The 13,762-nt window shown below is 40.9% G+C and overlaps 1 protein-coding gene across 4 annotated transcripts in view; it reads left to right on the top strand.

Annotated features, from left to right (window-relative positions):
- Positions 1-13,762, top strand: part of PUS7 (pseudouridine synthase 7) — a 53,743-nt gene that overhangs the window by 22,330 nt on the left and 17,651 nt on the right. For 3 of the 4 annotated variants that reach the window (XM_061413933.1, XM_061413931.1, XM_061413934.1), the window contains exons 6-8: positions 271-288; positions 1,681-1,792; positions 3,903-3,980. In XM_061413933.1, coding sequence (XP_061269917.1) covers positions 271-288; positions 1,681-1,792; positions 3,903-3,980 — 208 coding nt within the window. The remainder of the gene's footprint in view (positions 1-270; positions 289-1,680; positions 1,793-3,902; positions 3,981-13,762) is intronic. The other variant, XM_061413932.1, reaches the window with a different exon arrangement.

Genomic DNA, 13,762 nt, shown 5'->3' with positions numbered 1-13,762 from the left:
GAGGATCAATGAACAGGCCACTGTGAGGGCATAGACAGGGAGGCTTGAACCTGTCGGTGAGTTTTCTGCTTGTTCACTGTTTGCCTCTGCGACATTCCATTGTTAATGTCTAAATCGCTGTCAACCCACCACATAACCACCAGATGCTGTAGGAGTTCCTCGGTAGCAACTTCCCATGTGATCATTTGCATGTTCACTTCTAAAGCACTTTAATGTTATTATAAATTAAATACTGCTCTCTTGTGCTCTTTATGCTGTGCATTTGGACAGAGGTCAGAACTGCAGCAGGTAAGAGCGGTTGGCGTTTCATGTAGGGAAAATGAAACGCCAATGAATTTTGTCACAAGTACTAAGCATAGACAACTTTGCTTAAATGGAGGGAGCTGGAAGGAAAACCAGAAATAGTATCCCTGTTCACAATTTCCTGAGGATGAGTTGTAAGGAATTCACACCAAGAACCAAAGAAATACTTGCAGTGCTTTTTCTGTAATACTTTAAGCATACATGCTGTGGCAGTTTTCCAAATGGCTTAAGTGGTCAGGTTGTTCTTTACATTGTAGCTTATATAACTAACCTGTCAAGCAATGCTTTTGCCTTGGCAAAGGCAGGTGTATAAGTAACTTTAGTACCAGGAGTTTCTTGTGTCTCTAAAGATGAAGAATTCATGAGTTCATGCTAAAGGGTTATTTTAGGCACAAAGAAAAAGGAACATTTCTAAAAGACAAAGACTTTTCTAGGGATTGTGTGAAATATTTTTTCATAGTCTGTTTCTTTCAACGAGTTAGAGAAATGAAGTGAGTTAGATGCATTGTCAATAGCAGCTGCATCTGTGTGTCACATGAGACTCATGGACATTCTTGTACAACATCTGGGAAGTGCAGTTGTGGCTTACACATTTTTCCCAAAGTGTTGATTTTTCAGAACACCTTTCAGCAATGAAGTCTAAATCTTGATGTTGTTTGAATAGATGTTTCTAGTAGTATAATTTAAATGTTTAAAAGAACAGCTGTAAAGTCAGATTCTCCAAAGTCTTGAAATGTTTGTCAGTTTCTAAAAAGTTGAGCAGTTGAAGTAGCAATGGCTCAGATTTTTAAAGTCTCCTCTTGCCCGAAGATTGACAATTAGGTATTGAATGCCAGCTTCTCTCTCTGTCTGGAGACCTTTGTAAATGACCTAGTGTTACCTAAACTTCTGTGACAGAAGTGGCCTTTGGAAAGTCTCACCGTGTCACCAAGCCAGCTTGTTGCAGGAACACCTAACTGGCGAGACAAGGCAAGGTTTGTGGGTTCCTCCATGACTGCTGGTGCCCCCCTGGCCTGCTTACATTCTGGAGAGCCTGTTGATCCCCTTTCAGATACCTGTTTATCAACTAAACCAGGGGATGGTTGGACTCCTCTGTGTTTGTGTATGTGAAGATTGTTCATTAGGTTTAATGACTTGTCATATGACCTGTACTTCTCACTTTTGATTTCAAATAGAGACAGATAAGTATGCAATCAGATAATTTAATAATGCCTGTGGTCCACACAGCTATAACCATCTAACCTGTGTTTCTTGTCAGTCTGGATCTGATTTCTCGCTCAAGGATTCTCTAGCAAAAATGATCTTGTAGAGTTTCATGAGGAAAAATTCAGCTAACATTTATTATGGTGTACATAACATTTAACTTTTTTTTTTAAGATCCAAGGAAACATTCTTGGCCAAAATCTAGGGGAAGTTACTGTCACTTTGTACTGTACAAAGAAAACAAAGACACCATGGATGCTATTAATCTGTTGTCCAAATATTTAAGGTTAGTATCTTGTTCTTGTGCCTATGCAAAATCAAAACACAGAAACGTCTTTTTCTTTCCATGCTGATGAAAAGGGAATGGGAAAATAGGCACACAGGTAGCAAACGTACCTCCCAGTTACAGTCTTTTTTATTGTTTTGGCTGTGCCTTGTGGCTTGTGGGATCCTAGTTCCCCGACCAGGGATTGAAACTGGGACACAGCAGTGAAAGTCCTGAGTCCTAACCACTGGACTGCCAGGGAATTCCCAGTTTTAGTTTTTGTAGACAATAGTTGAATTAATTTCTTTTAACCTCCTTGCATATGGTCAGTGATTCAAAAATGACAATTCTCTAACTAAATGGTTACATATAGTAGAGAGTTACTAGTCCATCCAGCTACAGTAAAAATTAATCGGACTTCCCTGCTGATCCAGTGGTTAAGAATCCGCCTGCCAGTGTCGGGGTCACAGGTTTGATCCCTGGTCCGGGAAGATCCCACATACCACAGAGCAACTAAGCCCCTGCATCTCAACCTTAACTGTTGAGCCTGTGCTCTAGAGCCCAGGAGCTGCAACTGCTGAGCCTGAGTGCTGCAGCTGCAGAAGCCCACATGCCCTAGAGCCCGTGCTCTGCAGTAAGAGAAGCCACCAGTCAGAAGCCTGCACACCACAGCTAGAAAGTAGCCCCTGCTCGCAGCAACTAGAGAAAGCCCACTTGCAGCAGTGAAGACTCAGCACAGCCAAAAACAAATATTTAGGGGAAAAAAAAAAAGAAAAATTAACTGTCTCCCCTGAAAACTCATACTTTGATGTGGTTGCAGAAGTCTGCTGCTAAATCTGAGTTCTGAACTCCTAGAAATCAACTGGACTGGAAACCTGAGACCAGTCAGATTTTCTCATAGGAATGCAATTGTAATAGAATTTGGGTCTCTAAGGATGGGCCAGGTTGCTGTTTTATTTTCAGAAATGGATTCAGGTACCAGAGCAAATCTGTACACAGTGGAAATGTACTTTCTGATATGTGTTTAACCTGGTTTAAACATAGTACATACTGTGATAGTTTGCTCTGACAGCCTTAACAAGATGCTGTGAAGCGAGTGGCTTCAGTAACAGCCCTTCGTTTTCCTGGTTGTAGGGGCGGGAAGCCCCCAGCTGCGGGCGCTGGCAGATTCGGTTGTTGGCTGAGGCCTTTGCCTGTTGCAGGTGGCCGCTGCCTCTGTGCCCATGGTCTTGCCTCTGAGTGTGTGTGTCCCAGAGGCCTCTGTGAGGCCAGGTTTCCTCTTCTTATACCAGGACACAAGTCTAATCGAATGAGGGCCTCGTTTTAACTAATAACCTCTTTTATGGCTCTGGCTCCAAATCCTGTTGGGTTAGGAGCTATCGGGAGTCAGCCTCAATACAGAAATTTTAGGGGAGTGCAGTTCATCCCATAGGACACGGTACCTAATAAAGCAGCATTTTATTTACTGCTAGCTTTCTCTCTCATCTTGTCTGTCCCTGAACCCCGGGAAGAAGACAGTTCCAGTGAAAGAGTAAACGGTTGGGAAGGGAGTTCCTCTGAGATCTGGATTGCTCAGAGTTCAAAAACCCTTCCTGTTTCTCTCCTATTCATGTGGAACAGTTTTCATTAAATTCTTCTTAGTTATCTAGCTTACTTGTATCTTCATATTAAAACTATTCTGTTCCCTGTTGTAGCATTTGGCTTTATGCAAAGAAATAGCATGTATTTGTGGAAAATTCATATAATATTAACTTTTGGAAATTGAAAATACAAAATTTTTGAAGTGATACATGGTAGATCTAGGATGGATAGTTCTTTACCTTCAGTTATGTAATTATATGAATTGCATGAAATCAACAGGAAATTTGTTGAATGTGTCAGAAATTTCCTTTTCTGACACATTCCAAGTCACACAGAGCTAAGGAGGGAATTGTCCAGGCATCATTTAGTTTCTTAGCTTTTAAGAAATACTAATTTATGTTTTCCTGGATATATTTTTAAATAAAGTTTCTCCTTACTTTTCTTTTACTCTGTTACTATTTTAAGTATATTTATTTTAAATCTTAAATTATGAGAAGCGTAATTTCCTAACAGTATGTGACTTTGTATGGTTTTGTTTTTGCCTCATCAGAGTCAAGCCAAACATATTCTCCTACATGGGAACCAAAGATAAAAGAGCCATAACCGTTCAGGAGATTGCTGTTCTCAAGTAAGTAGGAGTACATACTGGGGTTCGTTCTGTAAAAATCCTAGCACTGTATCTCCAAGTTCGAGGATTTGCTTTGTGGGGTTTACCTCTTCCATCTTTAGATAGTGCCTCTGTCTGTTCAAAAAACTGCTTTTCTGTTTGTTTCTTTTCTTCTTGCTTATCTGCATTCCCTAATGTTTTCGCAGCAAGCTGGTATTATTTACGTCATTTTTAAAGGATTTGTGTGGTTGATAGAACCAAGAGAATATGTGCTTCTGTATCTTTTGTCTCTCTTATTCATTGATTGTTAAATATAAGTTATTTAAAGTTTAATTACAAAACAGTGAAGAGCCCTTTTGTTATACACTGAAGATCTGCAGAGGAAAAGGTGGTCTTTGCTTTTGAAGTAACTATAATGGAGCAGGCACGTGAATCAGAACTTACACACAGTGATGTAAATGCTAGAATAGAGGTGTGTTTGGGGTGTTTGGGAAGACCTGCTAACAAAGTCTGGCACTCACTGTGGGGGCAGGCCAGGGAGGCTTTCACAGAAAATGGGATGCGCGGGGGTTTTCTTTGTTCAGTTTGGCTGTGCCACTCGGCTTGTGAGATCCTAGTTCCCCAACCAGGGACCAAACCCAAGCCCTCAGCGGTGGAAATGTGGAGTCTAACCACTGGACCACCAGGGAATTCCAGTTTTAATCTAGACTGGGCTTCTCTGCCTCTTCACTGCTGACACTTTGGGCTGGATAATTCCTTGTTGAAGGGGCCATACTGTGCACTCTAGGATGCTCAGCAGCAGCCCTGGTCTCTCTCTACCACAGGATTTCAGTAATTTCCCCCTATTCATGTCAGCACTGTGACAGACAAAAATGTTTCCAGACCTTGCTAAATGTTTCTCGAAGAACAGAATAGCCCTGGTTGAGAACCACTGGTCTAGATTCTAGAAGGATGGGTGGCCAGACAGACTCAGGTGTCCATCCTCGATTCTAGAAAGCCGGGCGGTCAGACAGGCTCAGGTGAACTTGCTTACGCACCCCTGAGGTGGGGATGGTGGGGGGAAGAAGTAACGGGGCAGGAAGAAATGGGGGTTGCAGGTGCTTGTCATGAGTGCGGTGATGGTTTCACAGGCTTATTCGCGTGTTAAGATGTGTACATTTTGCATATGTACAGTTTATTGTTGTTGTTCAGGCGCCCAGTCCTGTCTGACTCTTTGTGACCCCATGGACTGCAGCACCCCAGGCCTTCCCGTCCCTCACCATCTCCTGAAGTTTTCCCTAGTTCCTGTCCATTGCATCAGTGATGCCATTCAGCCATCTCCTCCTCCGACGCTCTCTTCTCCTTCTGCCTTCAATCTTTCCCAGCATCAGGGACTTTTCTAATGAGTCGGCCGTTCTCATCAGATGACCAGAATACTGGAGCTTCAGCTTCAGCATCAGTCCTTCCTATGAGTTTTCAAGGTTGATTTCCTTTAGGATCGATTGACTGGTTTGATCTCCTTGCTGTCCAAGGGATTTTCAGGAGTATTCTCCAGCACCACAGTTTGAAGGCATCAATTCTTTGGCGTTCTGCCTTTACTGTTGTGCCTTTACTCGCACAACCATACATGACCACTGGGAAGACCAAACCCTTGTCTGTACGGACCTTTGTCAGCAGAGTAATGTCTCTGCTTTTCAACACACTATCTAGGTTTGTCATTGCTTTTCTGCCAAGAAGCAATAGTCTTCTGATTTCATGGCTGCAGTCACCATCCACAGTGATTTTAGAGCCCAAGAAGAAGAAATCGGTCACTTTCACTTCTGCCCTTTCCCCTTCTATTTGCCATGAAGTGATGGGCCCAGATGGCATGATCTTAGTTTTTTTAATATTTAGTTTTAAGCCAGCTTTTTCGCTCTCCTCCTTCACCCTCAGCAAGAGGCTCTTTAGTTCCTCTTTGCTTTCTGCCATTAGAGTGGTATCATCCTCATATTTGAGGTTGTTGATGTTTCTCCTGCCTATCTTGTTTCCAGCTTGTAACTCATCCAGTCTGGCATTTTAGTTTACCCACTTGTTAATTCTAAAGTCATCTATGCTTGCTATCCCCACTTTAAGGCATGTATGTGCTTGTAATTCCGCTGTCTTTTCATAAAGAAGTTGAGGTAGCACCTCCTCTTCGCCTCCCAGTCCCCTGCCATTTGGCTCCCCTCCTACCTTCTGATTCATTTGAGATAGTGTCAGGATTGAGTTCCCAATTGCATCCTAGTGGATTTTCCAGCCCTTCTCTTCCTTGACCTTGGACCCTGGGCATGAGGTCATGGTAAAGGCATAAAGGCAGGTCAAGAACATCTGCTGTCTACAGTACGACTTCACTAGCAGTGGTGTGCGCGGTGCCGTGTCTGGGGCAGAGCGGGAGGTGATGCTTGAAGATGCTGGCACTCCCACCTGTTGCCCTGGTCTCTTTGTGCCTGAGATGCGTGGAATGTGGGGTCATCTGCTGAGAGTGGAAGGGGATGGGAGTGGGAAAGGGAACTTGAAAAGAGTGGGAAGATTTGAATAGCCTGTGTGGGTGATGGGCTGGTCAGCAGCTCCTGAGAGCAGGGGACTGGCAGTGGCTCAAGGGGTCAGCCTTTCCCATACTCTGGATATGGGGCATAGAAGGTTCTTGCCTTCTCTTTGGTGTCCACCACAGTTGTACTTCTTCAGATGGCCTTGTTCACGGGTTGATGTATTTTTTGTGGAAGAGTTTTTTTTCCTTAGTTTTCTTTAGTTTATTTCCTAAAACTAAAATATTTACATAAAGTGTGTTTTTTATTGCAAACAGTAAATGATGTACATTTTTCCCTGTTAGCATGTAGCAAAAGATAGTAAAATATATGTTGTTGTTCTTCCGTTGCTAAGTCATGTCCAACTGTTTGCAACCCCATGATCTGCAGCACACCAGGCTTCCCTGTCCTTCACTGTCTCCCTGAGTTTGCTTAAACTCATGCCCATTGAGTCAGTGATACCGTCCAACCATCTCATCCTCTGTCGCCCCCTTCTCCTCTTGCCCTCAATCTTTCCCAGCATCAGGGTCTTTTCCAGTGTATCCTAATTTATGAGCTGTTGCTCTGTTTTTTAATTTTACATGGTTTTCCATTTCTTGCTATTATAAGCAGTTCCATGATGGACATATTGGTAGCTAAATCTTGGCACACATCTGTGATAACTTCATTAAGATAAACTTAGCAAAAAAAAAAAAACACACAAAAGATAAACTTGGAGTAGAATGTGAAATTCTAGGTGTTAGGCTTTTGACCCAGAGTTTAATTGCCCTGTAGAAAGGTGGTACCAGTTTATCACCTTTATTCTTCTTCAGAATCCTTCCTGACCCATTTTAATCTTAAAAAAAAATATTTACTAATATTGAGTGTCAAAACAGGGCATCTCCTTATTTTGTATTGCATTTTATGATGTGACATCTTTGAAGAATGAAGGTATTCTTCATTAGTCAGCCACCAGGTGTCATACTTGATCACACTGCGACTCTGTCTTCATAGATCTTTGCTGCCTTTATCGTCTTCCTGTTGACTTAGTAAGAAACCATATTAAACACCTAAACGTTAGCCTTTGGAAAGCACATAGCACTTATCTCACGGATGCAGGCTACACCCTTCGTTTGCTTAATGGATATGTGGGGCCGAGTGGATTGGCCTTTCCCGTGAGAACTGGTGGACAGGATAAACCCACTCTGCCATGCAAGGATTTTAATTACTGCTGAATTGATTAGTGTTTGGGATAAGCAGTTTCTCAGCTTCATGTAACTCTCCAAAGTCGCCTAGTAGTTTTCACAGGATCTCAAGCAGGAACAGCCTCATTCAGCATGATTTGTTTCTCTTCCTGCCTCTTCCTGCCAGTCTCCTTTCTGAGCCTGGGCCAGTATTTCCCTTGCTTTGTTAATAAAGGCATTTTGTACAACATGCTGCTTAGGTTGGCTCCTGGTGTCTAAAAGTGAGATTTTGGTATTCCCAAGTTACTCACAGGATTGCTATGAATTTACAACCAAAGAGCTTGATCCAGGATCATCAAAATTAAAACTGTGAACAGTATCATGAAAGGTATTGTCAGCTTCATCCCATCAGTTCTCAAGGAGCACCCACACCAGCAAGAACTGAGTGTTCTCTTGCTTTCTGCTATGCTAGTGGGATTCACAAATACATGTTTTTGTGTTCAAGAATCAACTGTAGAATTTGATTCAGCTATGAAAAAGAATGAAGTACATGTGTTAGTTGCTCAGTGGTGCCCAACTCTTTGCTACCTCATGGACTGCAACCTGCCAGGCCCCTCTGTCCATGGGATTTTCCAGGCAAGGGTACTGAAGTGGTTTGCCATTTCCTTCTCTAGGGGATCTTCCCAACCCAGGGATCTAACCCAGGTCTCCTGCACTGCAGGCAGATTCTTGATCAACTGAGCCACCAGGGAAGCCCTGATATATACTATAACATGAATGAATCTTAAAAAACATTATGTAAACTAAGGGGAGTCATGTACAAAGGACCACATTATATAATTATGTTTGTATGAAATGTCCCAGATAGGGAGATCTGTAAAGACAAAGTAGGTTAGTGGTTGCTAGGAGTTCCAGGGAAAGGGAAGGGGGTTCATGGTGTATGGTTTCTTTTGGGAGTGATAGAAATACTCTGGAATTAGATCATGGTGACAGTTGCAGAACATCGTGACTATACTAAAACCCCTGGAATTGTACACTTTATAATGCTTAAAATGATAAGTTTTTGTTATGTTCATTTTAGCTCAACTTTATTAAAAAAAAAAAGAACAAAGCTGTCTTTCATGGCTGTTGGGAAGCAGTCTCCCTAATCTCTTTCCAGAACTGCCAAGCTGCCTATATGATTCCTTCTTTCCTCTTGACTCTTAAATTTCCTGTCCATTTCTATAGCAAGAGTTACTGACCGAAGAGGTCAGTTCTGCCTTTCCTCCCACTGTTCATCCTGATCCTCTGCTTCCTGGACTCTTTGGGATACTGTTTCTGGATTAATTGATGCCCTGTGGGTCTGCCGTCATCTCCATATATCTAAAGTCAAGGACGTGGTTCCCCTGAGCAGCTGGCCCAAGCTGGTACAGACGCACTTCACACCTTTTGGTACTTGGGTTGGACAGGGCATTCAGGGTCAGGAGAGAGGGTAATGGAATGTGAGGTTTGCCTGCTTCTCTGGCTAGCTTCCTGCGTTTTATAATTATTAGTGGACAGGGACACATCTTCTTTCCTTAAGAAATTTGGTCAGGCTGCTTCTGCACATATTGAACCAGGAAAAAAGTTGATTGATAATGCATCAAGAAATTGATTGCCTTCAGGGAATATGGCTAAATTTTCAGCAAGGAAATAAGAATTCTGTGAGATGAAATGGCAGACTGGTATTATATGGTGGATTTTAAACAGTTTAACTCAGTAACAGTGTATTTTTAATGAAGAAGTAGAATAAAATTTCCCCCATAATTTTTCATGTAATGTTGGGACTTGGGAGGCTGCACAGGCCCCTGTGGGGCAGCTTCCGTAATTAGGGTCTGAGTCTCAATACGGGCCTGGGTCTTAAGACCAGGCACTTAGGGCAGAATAGCCTCTCATGCAGGCCCAGGGCCCAGGAGCCACATCCAGACTTTCCCAACCCCTGTAGTTACTTCCTGCCAAAGCTGGAACATGGCTCCTGGCAGTAAGAGCCAATAGGAATGCGCTCAAGGGCCCACTCTGAGAAACACCGTGCAGTCCAGAGTCATAAAGAGAGAAGTGTAGTCAACAAAGTGAAGCTCAGACGCCCTTTGTTCTGGTAGTTCTCAGCTCTTCAGAGGACTCTTGAATTCAGAAAAAAGTTAAAACCACTTGCTGAGGCACAGTGATGTACTGTGTAGCGTTATTTGTAGCTTTAAAAAATTGTCAACAACCCAGGTGACCCAAATGGAAAAGTCTTAAATAAAATGAATGACTAAGTAAATTACAATTGATGAGTTATTTTTTACTATGCTATGCTAAGTCACTTCAGTCATGTCCGACTCTGTGCGACCCCATAGATGGCAGCCCACCAGGCTCCCCCGTCCCTGGGATTCTCCAGGCAAGAACACTGGAGTGGGTTGCCATTTCCTTCTCCAGTGCATGAAAGAGAAAAGTGAAAGTGAAGTTGCTCAGTCGTGTCCGACTCTAGCGACCCCATGGACTTCAGCCTACCAGGCTCCTCCGTCCATGGGATTTTCCAGGCAAGAGTACTGGAGTGGGGTGCCATTGCCATTAGATTATTTCTAATTTTTTAAAACTCTCTTTGCTAAAGTAGAGAAAGATGAATACTAACATAAGAAAATCTGAAAATATTTTAAAATGGCAAAATGTGCAAGTGAAAAACCAGACATCTTGTTTACCCATGAAATATTAGATCATTTTATTAGAACTGAGAATAAAATGAAGATGACCACACTGTTACTACTACTTATCTTTGTTCTTGGCATTCTATAATACAAAGAATAATTAGGAAAAAGTGATGTAAAAATTAGAAGGAGGCCAGACTGCAGTTTTGTTACTGACGTATGATTGTTTCCATTCAAAGAGTTGACTGAAAGTTATGCAAGATAAGAAAGAGTATGTACAAAAATCAGTATTCAGATTAGAAATTATAACAGAAAAAACTCTTTTACACAGAAGAAAGTAAAGAAATGAACATACCTGGAAACAAAAATTCTTGTAAAGTGTAAGATCTCTCTCTGTGAAGAAAACTTTGAAATGCTATTCATAGATGTAAAAGGACTTGAGTAAACAAATGCTGTAATCTGTTCTTGGATACATATAAATGTTCTTTAATGAATAAATATGTACATTTATGCTGATACTAAATGAAAATACCAATAGAATGTTTCAAACTAATCAAGCTGATTGTAATGTGGGAAAGAATCAGAACCATAAAATTTAACCATAAAAATCTGGAAGAAATGACTAATAAAGGGGGATTAATGTCAAAATATATAATGAAATATATATGTATATATATCATTTAAAAATATTTTTATTAAAACAGTCCCATGGTGATTTTGGAGTAAATTGTACACTTAGATTACTAAAACATTTTTACCACACTCTCCAATCTAAGATGTTTCTGGATTTATAATAATCTGTTTCTTTCACTTATCACCTGTTTTTTTTTTTAGAGTAATTTACTTATTTTTATTGAAGTGCAGTTGACTTACATTGTTTCAGATGAACAACAAAGTTGATTTTATACTTGTGTTATATGTTGTATGTATAATATAAACATATTCTTTTTTAGATTCTTTTCCATTATTGGTTTTTACAAGATAATGAATACAGTTCCCTGTGCTATGTAGTACATACTTGTTTATTTTATAAATAGTAGTGTATATATTCTCACATTCCAAATTTATTCCTCCCTCCTGTCTTTCCTCTTCGGTAACCATACGTTTGTTTTCTCTGTGCATCTGTTTCTGTTTTGTAAATAAGTTTTTTTTTAAAACCACATGTAAGTGATATCATATATTTGTCTTTGACTTACTTTCCTTAGGATAGTCGTCTCCAGGTCCATCATGTTGCTGCAGATGACATTATTTCATTCTTCTATGGCTGGGTGATATTCTATTGTATATATATGCCACATGTTCTTAAGCCATTCATCTCTAGATGAACATTTAGGTTGTTGCCATGTCTTGACTAGTGCTGTAAATAGTGCTGCTATGAACACTGGGGTGCCTGTATCTTTTTGAATTAGGGTTTTCCTCTCTTCTGGGTGTGTGCCCAAGGGTGGGACTGCTGGATCACGTGGCAACTCTGTTACTAGTTTTTGAGGAATCTTCCTACTGTTCTCCATAGTGGCTGTGCCAATTTACATTCCTACCAACAGTGTACAGAGTTCTCTTTTTTCCACACCATCTCCAATGCTTATTATTCGTTTTTTTTTTTTTTTTTAATGTATATTTGACTGTGCTGGGTACTTGTTTTTGTGCAGCCCTTCTCTAGTTGCAGTGAGCAGGGCTACTCTCTAGCTGCAGTGCATGACCTTCTCACTGTGCACGGGCTGTAGGGTGCACAGGCTTCAGGAGTTGCGGCTCAGGAATCGAACCGTGTCTCCTGCATTGACAGGCGGATTCTTCACCATTGAGCCACCAGGGAAGCCCTATTTGTAGGCTTTTTAATGATGGCCATTCTGACCAGTGTGAGATGGTACCTTACGGTAATTTTGATTTGCATTTATCTAATAATTAGCATCATTGAGCATCTTTTCATGTGCCTGTTGGCCGTCTGCATGTCTTTTTGGAGAGATGTCTGTTTAGGTCTTCTGCCCATTTTTAAATTTATTTTTTTCTGCCCATTTTTGATTGGACTGTTTTTTGATAATGAGCTGTATAAACTGTATGTTTTGTCAATTAAACTATCGTTGCTTGTATCATTTGCAGATATATTTTTCCCAGTCTGTAGATTGTTTTTTTGTTTATGGTTTCCTTTGCTATGCAAAAGCTTTTAAGGTTAATTAGATCCCATTTGTTTATTTTTGCTTTTGTTTCCATTACTCTAGAAGACAGAGTTATGAAAATAATGCTGTGATTTTTGTCAAATTGTGTTCTGCCTGTTTTCCTCTAGGAGTTTTATAGTTGCTGCTGCTAAGTCACTTCAGTCATGTCCGACTCTGTGTGACCCCAGAGACGGCAGCCCACCAGGCTCCCCCGTCCCTGGGATTCTCCAGGCAAGAACACTGGAGTGGGTTGCCATTTCCTTCTCCAGTGCATGAAAGTGAAAAGGGAAAGTGAAGTCGCTCAGTCGTGCCCGTCTCTTAGCGACCCCATGGACTACAGCCTACCAGGCTCCTCCATCCATGGGATTTTCCAGGCAAGAGTACTGGAGTGGGGTGCCATTGCGTTCTCCAGGAGTTTTATAGTATCTGGTCTTAAATTTAGCTTTTTAATCCTTTTTGAGTTTATGTTTGTATATGATGTTGGAAAATGTTCTAATTTCATTTTTTTACATGTGATTGTCTAGCCACAGTATATTTTAAACCTATTATAGAAATATAGCAGTTAAAGCAGTGTGATACTTACACAAAAATGGGTAGAATTAGAATAATTACAGACCCAGATATGTCCACAGTTAGTGTGTAATCAAAGTAGCGTTTAAAATCAGCAGAGAAGAGATGTTCTGAGCCAGTGAATTTGTGAATATTTATTTTTTGTAGCCTATCTTTGATGTAGTGTTTATACTCCATAATCTACCTTTAATAAACAAAAAAAGTCAAAAACAAAAAGGAACATGTGATGCTATTAATTAAAAATGCAGAACCAAAGCCACTGAGCAGCAGCTGACAGTTACTGGCTTGTGTGTGAAAAACTTTGCCCTCTTCTTTCCTTAGTCTCCTTGTTGCCTAGGATGAAAAGAGTCCATAATTTAAAGCCAGGGGAGAGAGCATGACCTCATCCCCCTCCTTTCTAAATGAGCCACTTTTGGCATCAGCAGTTGACTAGGGAGAGTAAACAGAAACTCCCAGTCAAAGCCCTGGAACCCCAGTGGCCGGACTTCTTTCCTTTTTTGCTGCAGCCAGTGTAAACTTTTGTAAAAGACTAGTAGTGAAGATTAGTGTATTAATGATTGCATGGAGGCCAGCCCTGCTGTAAATGAGACACATCACTACTGTAAGCCAAATGAAACAGAAGAAAAAGTATCCTTTTTACTCTAAAACAGCAACTGAACAAGTGTAAAAGTACTACATTGTTTGTTAATCGGCTATACTCCATACAAAATAAAAAGTTAAAAAAAAAAAAGGCACTCTACTTATACCTGGGGATAC

The sequence above is a fragment of the Bos javanicus genome, chromosome 4 (genome assembly GCF_032452875.1).
Source record: "Bos javanicus breed banteng chromosome 4, ARS-OSU_banteng_1.0, whole genome shotgun sequence".
In the NCBI taxonomy this organism is placed as follows: Eukaryota; Metazoa; Chordata; class Mammalia; order Artiodactyla; family Bovidae; genus Bos; species Bos javanicus.
Note: the sequence above shows the minus strand (reverse complement) of the source record. Positions and strands in the feature narration are given on the sequence as shown.